This window comes from Crocuta crocuta, unplaced genomic scaffold (genome assembly GCF_008692635.1).
Source record: "Crocuta crocuta isolate KB4526 unplaced genomic scaffold, BGI_CrCroc_1.0 scaffold331, whole genome shotgun sequence".
Taxonomy (NCBI): Eukaryota; Metazoa; Chordata; class Mammalia; order Carnivora; family Hyaenidae; genus Crocuta; species Crocuta crocuta.
In genome coordinates this window covers 486,128-502,083 of record NW_027531015.1, presented here as the reverse complement: position 1 = coordinate 502,083, position 15,956 = coordinate 486,128, and the positions used below count along the sequence as shown (strand labels likewise).

The 15,956-nt window shown below is 36.2% G+C and overlaps 1 protein-coding gene across 1 annotated transcript in view; it reads left to right on the top strand.

Annotated features, from left to right (window-relative positions):
* Positions 1-15,956, top strand: part of TRPC3 (transient receptor potential cation channel subfamily C member 3) — a 54,102-nt gene that overhangs the window by 21,789 nt on the left and 16,357 nt on the right. Inside the window, exons 5-9 of the mRNA XM_077770897.1 lie at positions 664-897; positions 3,173-3,437; positions 6,172-6,367; positions 7,602-7,811; positions 10,976-11,059. Of these exons, the coding sequence (XP_077627023.1) occupies positions 664-897; positions 3,173-3,437; positions 6,172-6,367; positions 7,602-7,811; positions 10,976-11,059 (989 nt within the window). The remainder of the gene's footprint in view (positions 1-663; positions 898-3,172; positions 3,438-6,171; positions 6,368-7,601; positions 7,812-10,975; positions 11,060-15,956) is intronic.

The window sequence follows — 15,956 nt, the reverse complement described above, 5'->3', positions numbered from 1 at the left end:
CCCCCTTACATAGTCAGGACAGGTTGTTAAACTGGAATATTTTGTCTTCTCCCAAAATGGAATTTTCTGCTTTCAGTTTCTTCACAATGTCCTAGGGCCTCCTTCTTAAGGGTTTCTTCTTTTTCCAAACCTATTCTTCATCTCCCTGGCATGAAACTAGAAGGAAGAGAGAGGGAAGGGGAATGATGTAAGTGTTCTTGGGTGGTTGGGAAGCTGATCTTGTTGAAAGTCTACAATAAGTTTCTCATTTAGGTGTTTATTTCACCAATAATTACTATGGTTTGATAACCATTGGGATTTCTGAAGATGGATTTTCTCCTCTCCTCCAAAAGTCTTCTAGGGCAAAATCATTTGACTTGAAAAGTCTTCTTTGCTCATTTTCCTTACCTCTTTCCTGACCACCCCTCTGCATAAGTAGCACTATTTCTGGTACTACATGTAGAATTATGTTTCTCCAAATTGTAAATCTTACTTAGCTGAAGATTTTTCCTCCATTTAACTTTGTCCAGGGCCTCAGGGGCCTGAACAATAGCTGGTGCTTTGTGGTGCCTGGTATGGTACTTTATATATGGGACCTTTTATAGGTGGGAGCTGATGGTGGACAAAAAAACAGTCTCTCAGTCTAAGCTATAAAATGTAACCTGTGCCTCCCATGTGTGACAGGAATGATGTGGTCTGAGTGTAAGGAGCTCTGGCTGGAAGGTCCCAGGGAATATATTTTGCAGCTGTGGAATGTACTGGACTTTGGGATGCTTTCCATCTTCATTGCTGCTTTCACAGCCAGATTCCTAGCTTTCCTTCAGGCAACAAAAGCACAACAGTATGTGGACAGTTATGTCCAAGAGAGTGACCTCAGCGAAGTTACACTTCCACCAGAGATACAGTATTTCACTTATGGTAAGTTATTAACTGAAGGGTCCTCTTATGTATCAGGAAGGGTACTGGAGCCATGGTTTGAAAGGAAATGTCAATAATGAGTATGTTTAGTGTGAGATGTGCGTTAAGTATGCATGAACAGAGGAGAAACCATGAGCTTTAGAACTATACAGAATTGGATCCATATCAAGGCTATGACTCTCCCTTGCTGTGTATAACCTTATTCAAGTTAATTTACCTCTCTGTGCCTCAGTTTTCAAATCTATAAAATGAAGGTGTTGCAAGGTGAGAGAAAATTCTCTTCAAGCCTAACAACATAATTACTCTTACATATTCTTAGGATATGAAACTGTCTTAATTGGGGGGGAAATAGCTTGATAAATTGCTCGAGGTGGAAGATGAGTCCCTGAGTGCATGGTTTGGAGGAGTTAATAAAAGATGCTTAACTGCTGTACAGGTGAAGTGAACAAAAATTTGGCAGAGGCAGGAAGTAGGAGCTAATGTGGCATGAGAATGTAAGTTCTGGGGAATGAGCAGAAATACTGAGGAGGATGCCTTGCTCCTCGACATGATGTGAAAGGGAATTCATGCCTAACTTCTCTGTATTGTGAAGAGCAGGGACGTCCCAGCTGATATTCAGCATGCAAGGATACCGATGCCTTCCTTGCCCAGCACAAACTGTTGGTGAGCAATGTTAGCCTTCCCTCCTTTGAGGCCAGGCTGGGTAGGTGTGATTAGCAAATTTTCATGTAGTTGCACAATCTTAACTCTGGAAAGGACTTTAGGAATGTATTGCCTAGGGGCACATGGGTGGCTCAGTCAGTTAAGCATCTGACTTCAGCTCAGGTCATGATCTCACAGTTCATGGACCTTGCCGCTGTCAGCCTGTCAGCACAGAGCCTGCTTTAGATCTTCTGTCCCCTCTGTCTACCCTTCTTCCACTTGTGTTCTCCCCCAAAATAAGTAAATATTTTTTTTAAAAAAGTATTGCCTAACGCATATTTTAATGGTAAGGAAACTCAGGCACAGAGTTTAACTGTGTTCTGATTGTGAAGAATCACTTTTTATAGGTGTAATTAAGGCTTACAATGTGATAAGTACGAGTGGCATAGTAACATTACTGAAGAAGGCTGGGCGTGCCTGCTCCAAAATGTAAAATGTGTGTCTCACATATTGTGAAATTTAAACACATTGTCTCGTTTTCAGCAAGCAAAGACTTTTTTAATGTCAAGGAGACCAGATCAAATGAACAAAGGATTACCATTTATAATTAAAGAATTAGCTTAAATTATATTTTGTGTAATATATATCTTGGCTATTTCAATAACCTCTTCATTTAAGTTTATTCATGTGTATCTAATGACTATCATCTGGAGGGAAATTTGTGAATTCAGAATTTGCTCCTTATTATGCGTATAGTTTTGATCAAGTATTTAGACTTTTTAAGTCTTGGTTTTTGCATCTCTAAGAGGAGGATAATGATAACATCAAATCCATAGAGTCATTGGAAAGCACAGTGTCTGGTGTACATTAAACACTCAATAAATGTTAATTTTTGTTGGAAATACCTACAATGTATCCATTTTTCTGGAAGTAACTTAGTTGGCACAAAATTGATGGCATAGTATTTCACTGAACTTTCAGGGAAATGAGTATCCAACAGTCTTCTGTGAACATACTAAGTGACTTTGAAAAAGGTGGGGTCTTCACTTAAATCTATATCCAAAATCAATAGTGTCTTACATTTTACAGGAACAAGTAATATTGCTCAGATATAGCACTGACAGCACCACTGTGATTCAGTGATATTCTCACTTCTTGTAATACGACATTTTATTTGCATAAACTGTTAGATGAGCCAATTTCCCCATGAAATATGGAAAAGAAGTTTTGTGCCAACTGAGCCTATGGGGTGACAAAATAGCTGGTCGATACATCTAGTAATTGAGGGGACAGATTAGGCAAGTCCATTGTTTTTCATTCTGGACACAGTCTAGTGAAGGGTTTTAACCTCTTTCTTTATCTTTTGCACTTGACTCTGTTTCTACTCAATGTGGAGCAGGCTTAGTATCTTTATAATCATGTTTCCTCCATTAAAAGACTCCATGTGGATGTAGAATTCATATGCTTCTGGTTTAACATGAAAAATAGTGCCTGGACAGTTAGTTAAATCTAGAGTAGTTTCAACAGATAAAAGCCACCTACCTACAAAATAGATCCTACTTAAGGTATTTATTTTATAGCTGCAATGAACAAAAGATCCCATTTCTGATTCTCTCTATCTCTCTTTTTCTAGCCAGAGATAAATGGCTCCCTTCTGACCCTCAGATCATATCTGAAGGCCTCTACGCCATAGCTGTTGTGCTCAGCTTCTCTCGGATTGCATATATCCTCCCTGCAAATGAGAGCTTTGGCCCCTTACAGATCTCTCTTGGAAGGACTGTGAAGGACATATTCAAGTTCATGGTTCTCTTTATTATGGTGTTTCTTGCCTTTATGATTGGCATGTTCATACTTTATTCTTACTACCTTGGGGCTAAAGTAAATGCTGCTTTTACCACGTAAGTAAAACATCTTCAAAAAAAGGTTTGATGAAGAAAATTTCTAACAAATCTAGATGAGTCAAACACACCAAAAATTCAATAATCGTAATAAAGAAGTTTTTAAGAGCAAAAATATCCATTAAAAATAATGCTTATGCACAATTACATTGCTCTAAAGGCTCATTTCTTTGAGCTTAGTAAGTGTTTGATCACAGAGCAGAATAAAAATTTGGAAATATCTTAGATAAAGCTGACTATTTTAAGAGAATTGGGCAGCAGAGTTTTAATCCTGGACATCTATTATATTATGTATGACATTAAATTTAGTTTCAGCAATTTGTAGCCATTACCATTCAAAAAAGAAGCACTGGCCTTTATTTTAATGTATCATTAATCAGTACAAGGAGTTGAGTAAGAAGAAATTATAGCTAAATGTTGTACAGCTCACTATAACACTAATACCACTTCCCTCCTGTGGTCCCACTGGTTTCTACACTGGAGACTCACCTTGCCTGTGAAGTCTTCCTTGATTAAACCTCCTTAGTCATTGTCCCTTTAAGTTCTCTCAGCATAGAGACATCCAGTTGTGAGCTCCTCTAACCCGTTGGTGCTCAGTGATCTGCACATGGATCTTCCCTTTGTACTGTAGTCCTTCTAGGCAGGGAGATCATTAGCCCTCCCTGCCTCCCTTTGTATCCTGTAATACCACAGCTAAAAAGAATCTAGACTTTCAATAAGTTCCCTGTAGACTAAAATAGAATATCAAGCCCTTCCAGACATCTAAATTGTTTGGAAATGATTTTTTTCAAGTAGTTAATATAGAGCAAGTCTTAGGGGTAGAAGAGAATGGAAACTTACTTTATTGTAATGAAAAAAAATTCTGTTTGAACCCAGTAGGGGAGAGATGGAAAGATCCTACACACAGTGCCACCCCTGTGAGCTCTGTAAGAACTCATTTTCTACAACACATTGTCTTCACTGTTTTGTGTGAGCTCTTGGCAACTTGATATAGCAGAGGGAATATAGGCTAACAAATCAGGATATGGATGCAATATCTCCGCTATTTTCTAGCTCCAGCCTTTGGTTAAGTTACTCAGCATTCGTCTGTGTTAATTCCCTTATTTTAAAAATAAACACAATAAGATTTGAATTGGATTATTGTGAGGATTTTGTAAGTTCATTTATATAAAGCCTCTTGTCGAAGGTGAGAGCTCAGGAACTGCCAGTGTTCTCTCCTGTTTTACTGTCTGCCTCTTCCCACACATATATATTCACAGGAATCTATATTATCCAAGTTAGAGGAGAGAATCTATATTCTCCAAATTTTCAAAAAAGAGCAAGAGGAGGGAGTCAGAATTTGGGGATACTGTTAAATTAATGGTGGGAACAAAGAGGTTATAGTTTTCTCAGTCTCCTACTATCTCTGCTATAAAATCACACAATGAAATGTTTTGTAATAGAGAGTAACTATATAAAAATAGGAATCTTTCTATTCACCCTTGTAAAGGTGTAGCTCAATTTCTAGAACATGATAGGTATTTCATCAATATTTGTTGAATGATGGCATGAGTAAATAAACTAGTGCTAAAACGTATAAACCTATTCAATTGTTGTTTAGAATCTGTTATAACAAATAAAAAACAGCACTGTTTCCATAAATTTTTCTTTGGAAAAATGACTTACTTTTGAATCTTCCTTTGAAATGGAATTCTGCATGTGTAATTGTTAAATTTAAGGATTATTTTTGTGGGTCACACATATTTTGTGTGTGATTACAACTTGCTTATATCCCAAAAACAGCCAATGTTAATTGCTGTAATGGAAGAATCAGGAAGTTAGATTATATAAATTAAAAGAATAGAACAGGAATCTTTCAATCTGTTGCCTCCTCTTCATTTCCAGTTAAGTATAACTTTTAGGTAATATATTCTTGTGGCAAAAGAAATCAGAGTGGTGTCTACAGTGAAAAGCATGTCCCCTTCTTCACCCTTGAACCCTAATCTCTCATATCTCCTTAGTTCACAGAGGTAATGGTTTTTTGGGTTTTTTTTTTTGGATACTTGTAGAGAGATTTTATACATAAAAAAGAATATAAGTATTTGTAAACTCCTCCTTTTTAGTCAAATTGTTGACTATTTCACACTTGCCATATCTTATTTTTTCACTACTTCTCAAATATCATTTTATATAAACACATGAAAATAGATCAGTCTCATTTTCCCAGTGGCTACATGGTAATCCATTATATAGATGTTGGAATTATTTACCTACTCTTCTATTGGATATTTAAGTTGTTTCCATTTTTCCCTACTACTATAGTGCCGGGAATATGTTTTTACATAGTTTTTTGAAGTGAGTATGTCATTTTAATCCTGACCTTGTCCTACTCCAGAAAACCTGATTTAAATGTCTAAATGACCTATAAAATCAAACCCCAAATTTCCATCCTTAAGGAGAACGGAATGTGTATTGTGGCATGACTTCAGCTTTCCCCTGCCAAGTTCAGAGAATTTTCACTTGATGATTACTTAAAGAAAAGCTAGGCATTGGCACCATTTAATCATAAATCCCTGAAGAAACCTGAAGGAACAATTTCTGTTAAATACTATAATAAAATTATTGCACTCAGGGCTTATTGTAACATTTAATGATAGCATTTTACATCTGTACAGTATTCAAACCTTAACTTGTTTTTCTTTTGACTTTAATACTGAAAAGTGTTAATTTACTATGTACCTTATTCTTTCAACAGTGTAGAAGAAAGTTTCAAGACTTTGTTTTGGTCAATATTTGGGTTGTCTGAAGTCACTTCTGTTGTGCTCAAATACGATCACAAATTCATAGAGAATATTGGCTACGTTCTTTATGGAATATACAATGTAACTATGGTGGTTGTTTTACTCAACATGTTAATTGCTATGATTAATAGCTCATATCAGGAAATTGAGGTAAACCTGCTTTCTATCTGTGGTATCTATTCTTCCCATCTCATTCTAATAGTATCCTCTGTCTGTTTTTGTGCCCTTTGGTGGGTGTCCATTCATGTCAGTAAAGAGGCTTGTGCCTACACAGAGGGAGCCTGGATGTTTCCCTGTGTTTTCCTCCTGGATAGTCTCACCAGCTCAGTGTCTACGAGGAGAACAGCAGGGGTCCCCATGAATTTACCATTGCACTGCCTCCTCTCATAGTATATTTCAGAAGTTTTGAAATTAATGGCTAGAAGAAGTACTGGCTATAGGGAAATTATTCTTTCCTAATTCAGCTGGCCGACCATCTTAAGATCCTAGTGGAGGAATTACTAGATGTCTGGTAAACATCAGTGATGTTCTGTATCCAGCCAGAATTTTTAGTATTCTAGAAGTCATTTTACTTCATGTTTTGGGTTGTGCTTGCTTTGGTACCTTCCTTCATCATTGTGTACATGTCCTCCAGGTTCATGTTCGGTATCTCTTTAGTACATTGCTATTTGTTAAATCCACTGATTCTCTATGTGCTTTAAAAACACATAGATTCTCAAAGCAGAAGTTAGGTCCCTCAGAAAGGAAAACTGTGGCATTCAAAATCTGCTGGAGTGTGGTAATGGCAGAGTGAAATGAGCAAGCTGACTTCTTCCACCTTTGGACTCCCTCGTCTTCACTTTTCTCTCCATCACTCTGGGCCATTATTGAGGATAAAAGGAGATACAAGACAAGAATAGTCCACTGAGGGCCGTATGTGACATTTGGGGACAAATGGCAGACACATAACATCCAAAGTGCAATTCATCTGGGTGCTATTTTTTCCCCTTTGCTCTAAAGTATAATATGGTATATCTATAGCCTGCCTTTGAGGAGGGAAGGTGGGTAAAAAGTGAGGAGGAGTTAATCTTTCATCCTTCCTTGACCCTGAATATTTCTTGCATTTTTGCTTTTTTTTGGCTGGAGGATGAGACATTCTGGTTACATTTCAATGGTTACAGACAGAGGCATATGGAAGAGAAAAGTTAAAAAGATGAGTATTATAAAGGTGGCACTAAGAATATTATCTAGGCCAATAGAAGTTATATGCAGATAAATGTATATAAATGACTTACCTATTTCAAAAACATAATTTAGGTTCATTGTATGATCCTACTGGAATCAATTACTAGAATATTTATTTTTTTAAATGAGTCATTATTTCTTTTCTATTTTTGTGATACAGGATGACAGTGACGTAGAATGGAAGTTTGCCCGTTCAAAGCTTTGGTTATCTTATTTTGATGATGGAAAAACATTACCTCCACCCTTCAGTCTAGTTCCTAGTCCAAAGTCATTTGTTTATTTCGTCATGAGGATCATTAACTTCTCCAAATGTAGAAGGAGCCGGCTACAGAAGGATATAGAAATGGGAATGGGTAATTCCAAGTCTAGGGTACGTATCAAAAACCTACCAAGACCTTACAATGAATGTTTTGTCTTTCTCCTTGTCTTTTGATGTCTGTTCAGTAATTTTTATGTGTGAACTTAGAAGATGTTGAAAGTTACTGTCCATCCCATAGTCTTTCATAGACTAATACTTAGTATTTTCACAATGTTTCAAGAAGTCACTTAGTCTATGCCTTGCTTCTGGTCAGAATTTCATGCAAAGTGCCAGATTAAAAATAAAAACACTTTTTTAACTTGTTAATAGTAAACAGAAAAGTTGTTATTAGAAAACACTTTGTATTTTTGTGTTCCATGCTTCTCAATTGTTATTTTGAAGCTAATGAGTTTTAACCACACATTTTCCTCTTGGCTGCATATATAGTTTACCACCACCATATTCTTCTTATTTACAGAAACTCTTTATTGGGCTAAGTAATCTTTTTTTATTTAAGATCATAAAATCAACACAGGCCTAAGAGCATCCCCAAATATTCACCATAAGTACCATTTTTATAAATAATCAAGAATGGTTTGCCCCAAAGTTGTCCCGGATAAGTCATACTTTATTTTAGGTTGAGTCATACTTTGATTTTAACAAAGATGAGTTTTATGATGATACTTTATTACCATGAACTTAACGTTCAGAGATAGAATTGGTACAGGAAACAGGAGGATCTGAGCAGGACCTCAGATAATAATGGAGCAAGACATACAGGAATTTAAATTTTTGCCTAACGTTGTGAAAGTGATCTGTACTTGTCATACCTTGGAAGCTCACAAGATAGCAATGTTACCTCCATAAAGTACAGGCCTTTCTGAGCAGAGGTGGATAAGTTTTCTCAGTTGAAGCTGGGGAGAAAAGGCTGGATTATAGCAACTTAATATCTCATTTTAAAAAATAGATGTGTATTTCCAAGATTTGTAGTATCCTGGCATCTTATTCCATAAGAAGGTGGCTTTATAAGCCTTTTTAAATTTGATTTGGACATGGGCTCTTCAAGCTGTTATGTTCCAAGGCATTATTTGGCTGTGCCATCCCATGATTTCAAATAGTACCTCATATGTACACAGCAAGAAGCAGTACAATGTAAAGAAGAGAGCCTCCTCTTTAGAATGGGATTTGTATTCTGGTGCTTATGGCTTATTTGCAAGTAACGTGGATAAGTCAGTTCATCACTCTGAGCCTTGGTTGTCTCATCTGAAAGAGAGGAAACTTTGTAGGATTAATGTGAGAATGATATGAGATGAGATGTACAAAGTTCCAGCCTCAACAAATATCAGTGCCCTTCCTCATTCACAGTTTACAAAGTGCTTTGCTGTACATTTGAACCTCATGCAACACTGTGAGGTAGGTATTATTATTATTCCCATTTTATAGATAAGACAACTGAAACCATTAAAGTAGCGTGCTTACAAAAGGTCAGGGGAGCTAGCTGGCCAGTGTGGAGTAGGTGTGGAATCCAAGCTTTCCAGCATCAGACGCCTCACTTTCTACTGACATGGCTGCCTTACACCCAGCACCTGCTGCTCTGGCTTGGTTACTGACCCATTTTCTCCCCATGGGCTGTTCCTTCAGCTGCAGAGTGGCTGGTCTCTTAAATGGGCCTGGTTCTAATTGCCATCCTGGGAGATTCCCACTACTACTGAAATTGACTGTGTTTTGAAGGCGCTTTGTTTCTCTGGGGATTTTTTAACTGAGGCTTTATTATTCAAAACCAGAAGCCTCTTGAGAGCTTGGGAACTCACAGCTCTTGCACTTCACACCTTAAAGTTTTCTTTCTGGAGGCAACTGATTTCACTGACTTCATTCTTGAAAGTGTCATAATGTAGAAGGGGAGAAATACTGTCAGGTGAAGAAGAGCACATTCAGATGTCTGGCTTGTGGCTACCTCAGGCTCTGTAAAGGAAATGCAGCTTGCTCAAATGCTTGCGAGGGGAGCGGATGTGCTGTTTTTATGATGTCCTCTCCTGCCTGTATTACACCATTGGCAGGAAGAACAGCTTTTTTCAGAGAGGTTTCTGGAAATAGAAAAAAGTTGAGCACTGATCTCTCAGAAACCATGAGCCTTGGCTTCCCAATCTCCCCATATCTGGTTAAAAACTGCTATTTTGGTTTTTTTAAATTGTGCGTGGAGATGTTTAAATCTCTTTAATATTATTGATATTATAAATATTAATAGATACTCTGTGCAATGAATTTGGGAAAAATTTGGAGAAATTATATGTGTCTGTTTTTCTTTTTAGAACAGAGGAAGGAGCCTCAAGAAATCTTTTGCGCTAACCTGTAAAACTAACCTCAGTCAATAGTCAGATACTGACCTCTAGTGGCAAATAGGAGAATGAATTTTATTAGCCAAGGTTTTCTGGTGGCTAGATTGTGCCACTTCCTTCCTCTTAGCATCTCACATGTTCCTGAGTTATGCTGGGAAGTCAGGTGGTGAAGTGAATACATATTTTTGCACAGGGGGCCCTTTGAATTACATTGTATTGGTAGCAGCTTGCCCAAAAGTAAGAGGCAAGCCCTGCCCACATACATAGAGTAGCTAGTAACAGTATGCCCTTCTTACTTTCTACCTACTCTAAGGTTAAACTCTTAAAGAGTTTAAAGAAAGCAAGCTTAAAGAAAGCAAGAAAAAAAATTTCTTTAAGAGCAGTTCTCTCCAAAGTTGTGAATCTGGCTCAGGATAAGGCCAAGATATGTAGCAAGACATGTTATGTTGGCTCATATTTCAGGGTTACAAAATACCAAATGATATCATTTGAACTTGCAGCATGTTCCTGTCTTGAGTGTAGGAGAGGAATATAGGCTCAAGAGCAGACAGTTGCTTCTAAGCATCTTTGCCTTCTAAGATGCCATGAATAAATTTTGATTAGGCATACAAGTCCCCAGGGACGATTACATTTAGTATGAGCCAGCTTTTAAAAATATGTTTTCAGTTAAGCAGGTCTGTTGCAGTACACATATAAACATTTTGATAAATGTGAGCATACTGCCCACATTAATTTTTACCTTTGGAAATCTATTAAATCACTGATAAAACTCAACTTCCAAAAGTGTTTACTTGGAAATGTTGACTCCAGAAACGTAATGGAGGGGAATATAGTAGATTATATTTTTTATTTACAAATGAATGTATTCTAATTTACTAGGTTAATTGTATTTTTTCCTAGTTAAACCTCTTCACTCAGTCTAACTCAAGAGTTTTTGAATCACACAGTTTTAACAGCATTCTCAACCAGCCAACACGTTATCAGGTAAGCATTCAGTAGACATATCTTTTTATCTGTATGTAATTCCCTGTGTGTGTGTGTGTGAGTGTGTGTGTGTGTAGTGACTAGAATAATAGTCTTCTGATATACTATGAAGATAGAACAGAACAAGGAGAAAATGGTATGTTAGTTGGAGGGTACTTTAGAAATCAGAGTCCCATGTCCTTCCATTATTTTTTGGTTGATGAAGAAGAGTTCCTTTGTGATATTAAAAGCAAAGTGTTGCCAAACCTTCCAAAGAATATCCTCAAATATCTTGAGCTGGAGAAGCAATGAGAGATATGGTATATTAGAAAAATAATGCTCTCACAGTATGGAAACCTGATACATTTCTCTAGGCAATCCATTTTTCCAATGGATTCTTAGATTATACTGGTTCATTAGTGCTACTTTAAAATATCTTCTGCATTTTGACATTAAATGTGATTTTTGAACACTATTTTACAACTCAGAAAAGGTTGCAGCTTTTTATTTTCCATCTGGTTGATCATTTTGACTATCAAATCTATAGATTTCTGATGTGTACAAGATCACAAGAATGAGGATCCAGGAATTTATAATGTATGGTGATGACACTTAATGGGTACAGTCCTCTTTGTATAATTGTCTTGGTAGCAGCAAATTCTGAAAATTCCTTGACACACTGATTGTCAAACTCTTACCTTTTAAATGGTTACATTATATTCCATTATATGGTTATATTATATTTAATATATCAGTCTTCTATAGAAAGAAATAGAGGGTATTGCCAATATGTAGCTATTATAAGGAAGACTGCAGTACGTAACCATGTATATATGACATTTGAAACATGCACAAATCTATAGAATTGTCTGGTTAAAGTGTATAGACACTTTAATTTTTTAGCTGTTATAAAACTGATTTTGATGGAGCTTTTTCCAATTTATAGTCTTACAAAAAATATGTGAAAGAGTCCACTTCCTCCTTAAGGTACTAATAGTGTGTTATGAAAGTTTTTTTTTATCTTTACCAAATAAATGAGTGAATATGGTATCACAGTGTAGTCTTACTTTGCATTCTTTGTAATGAATGAGCTTGACCATCTTTTTATGTGTAGTGTTCCATATGTTTAAGATCCTATATATTTACTTTGCTTGATGGGCTTTTTGTTATAAAGTCAGAGGAATTATTTTATGAATTAATTACTTTAAGAATTAAGCATTCTTTTAAAAAAATCAGCCCTTTGCCTGTGATACAAGTTGAGAATTTTTTCTGTTGTATATCTTTTTAATATTTTTCCCCAACTTTCTGACTTTTGTATAGTCAACTCTACAAACTTTTTAAGGCTTTAGGTTTTGTGACCCGTTTAGGAAGTTCTTCCCCAACATAAGAACTTAAGACCTTTTTTACACAATATTTTCTTTAGTACTTTTATGGTTCTACTTTTCATATGAAAATATGTGATCCATATAGATTATATTTCGATACAGTGTGTGAGGGAGGGACCCAAATTTATTATTTCTCCTGATGATTATATAGCTGCGTATGTTGAATAAATACCTTTTTATTGATTTGAAATGTCACCTTTATCACTTACTAAATTTCTTTATCTACTTAGATTTGTTTATAGGTTTTCCATATGTGGTAGAACCACATTATTTTAATAATTATAGTTTAAAACAAAAGTTAAACAAAATATACAGACACAGACACACATATACATGTCCTTGCTTCAAGACTCTTGTTTTACATAATATCCTGGCTATTCTTTCTTGTTTCTATTTCTGTTTGAACTTTAGAGTCAGCTTGTGTAGTTAGTAAAATATTCTGTTGTTTTTATTGTGATTGTATTAAGTAAAATTGACTTCTTTATAATGTCTGTCTTCCTTTCCAACAACATGATATACCTTTCCAACTGTTTAGATCTTCATTTGTGTACTCAGTGTCATTATAAAGTAGTCCTCAGATTGTTTATATTGATAGGATTAAGTTTGGTGCAAACCATACCAAATCACCAAATACTAGCCACTAAGTAGTTAAAGTATTCTTCTCACCTATTCAAGAAGTCAAGAGGTGGTCATTCCGGGACTGGTATGCTACCTACCAATGTTCAGGGACCGAGGCTTTTATAGCATATAATTCTGTCATTACTAGCTTTCAGTCTAACATGTTCTCATTGTTCAAGAAAGCTATTGGAACCCTAGCTATTATGATGCATTCCAAGATACATTTATTTATTTTTTTTAATATTTTTATTTATTTCTAGGAGAGAGAGAGAGAGAGAGAGACAGCGTGAGCAGGGGAGGGTCAGAGAGAGAGGGAGTCACAGACCGGAACAGGCTCCAGGCTCTGAGCTGGCAGTCAGCACAGAGCCCGACGCGGGGCTCGAACCCACGAACCGCGAGATCATGACCTAAGTGAAAGTCGGATGCTTAACCGACTAAGCTACCCAGGCGCCCCTCCAAGATACATTTAGAAGGTGATAGGGAAGAAAGATATGCCTCTCTTCTACAAGGAACTTCTGTAAAGTTGTACAACTTATCTGCAATGGAGGCTGGGAAATAATATCTTAATTAATAGAGGCCATTTGCCAAGGTAAAAAACCAGGGAAGAGAATCGGTAGTCTCTGCTGAGGTGGATTATATTATTTATCTTGGTGCTTATCTTTAGGTCTTTACACATACTTCTCTGTTACTTGATTTAGAAGTTTCAAGTTTTATCTCTTAATTATTATTATTTATTTAGCTCTAAAATATGAGAAAATCAATGTACTTATTTTATCTTTCCTCATTTCCCCCTTTCTCCTAACATTTGTTAGCTAAATCATTAGAACTGTGAAGGAGGAAAAAAAAACCTTTCCTCTAACTCATTTGTTAGTTTTGTAAATTAAACTAACAAAAGACAGATTAATAGAAGGGGAAAAAACACATGCAAAGTGCATACACACAGGTGAACTCCGTGATGAGTAACTCAAAGGGGTAGTTAGAATTTGGAGTTTATATACCATCTTAACAAAGGGTAAATTTTGTGGAGAAGCGACAAGACAAAGGAAAGAGCTTTGGGCTCTGAAGGGTAGTAAGTTGTGGGAAGGTAAATATACGAGAAAACCGATTGAAGATTAGCGTTGCTTTATTAAGGTTTGCCTGTGCAGACCCTGTGCCAAATTCCTATCTCCAGTGATGAGGGTTGTTTTAATTCCTCTGGTTTGGGACAAGAGAGAGGGAAGACCTTCACAAAGAGAAATTTATGTCTTGCTTTTAGGCAGATTGGAAAAGGGGAATGAGCTCTTTCCGTGTTTTCTGCTTCTTAATGACTTCAGAGTAATCCTTATGCCAAAGTGCTGGTCAGGATTTTAACCCACATTTGTTTTCATTTTAGTCCCACCGAGTCGGCATGTACCACTGATATTTTCGGCATCGTTTTCCTTTGTGGACTGAAGTTTGTCTTCTGTTAGTTTCTTCAGAAAGAGTTCATGGGAACTATGTTCTCGGAGTTATTTCATATTCTAAACTATTTTCTATTTTCTATATATTTATATTGACTTGCTATAATATTCTTAGACATGACTTTATTTTCTTAATGTATTTGTAAGCATTGCTCCATTCCTCCTAGAATGAAATGCTGATGTGGAAAAATTCAAGGCCGGATTGTTTTTCTTACACTATTGACCTGAGATTTTGATTTGAATGCCCACATTTTCCTCATTCATTTTTTAAATCCAATAACGTGCTGTTGGTTATTCTAAAAGTGAATCTGCAGGTATTTTTCCTTGTACAAAGTACAGCTCTTCAATCCATAAGTTCCAGTCTTCTTTTATTTCTGAATAATTTCCATATATCATATCTTGAGATATTTTTTCTGTTCCTTTATTTGGGTCTCTTCTTTAAAAATACCAGTTAGATGCCTGCTGAATCTTCTTTGCCTGACCTCCATAGCAACCATTTTTACTCTATTCCAGTTGAATTTTTTATCCATTTCTCCTTTGGCTCCTTTTTTCTCATACTGTATTGTTCTTTGTCTGTCTTCGTATGTGCTACTTCAAGTTTACCTTTCATTCCTGTGATAATTTTCTTTTCTTCTTCCTCTTTTTGATATTTTCAGGCTTATATATAATTTCCTTTTTTGGCTCACTATATTTTCCTTGGCCTTCTGTGCTCTTATTTTAAAGACATGTTTGACTCATATTGGATATTCTTTCCTGCTTTGTCAAAGATTAACGGACAATGTAGTTGTGGGGTCCATTTCTGGGTTTTCTGTTCTGTTCTGTTGATCTATGTATCTGTTTTTGTGCCAGTACCATACTGTTTTGATGACTACAGGTTTATCATAGAGCTCAAAATCTGGAATCGTGATGCCTCCAGCTTTGCTTTGCTTTTCCAAGATTGCTTTAGCTTTTGGGGTCTTTTTGTGGTTCCATACAAATTTTAGGATTGTTTGTTCTAGCTCTGTGAATAATGCTGGTGGTATTTTGATAGGAATTGCATAAGATGTGAGGATTGCATTGGGTAGTGTAGACATTTTAACAATGTTCTTCCAATCCATGAGCTTAGAATGTGTTTCCATCTTTTTGTCATCTTCAATTTCTTTCCTAAGTATTCTATACTTTTAAGAGTACAGATCTTTTACCTCTTTGTTTAGATTTATTCCTAGATATCTTCTGGGTTTTGATGCAGTTGTAAATGGGACAGATTCCTTGATTTCTCTTTCTGCTGCTTCATTATTGGCGTACAGAAATGCAACAGATTTCTTACATCGATTTTATACCTGGTGATGTTACTGAATTCACGTATCACTTCTAGCAATTTTTAGTAAAGTCCTTTGGGTTTTCTACATAGAATATCATGACATCTATGAAGAGTGAAAGTTTGCCTTTCTTACTCTCCAATTTGGATGATTTTGATTTCTTTTTTTTTTTTTTTTT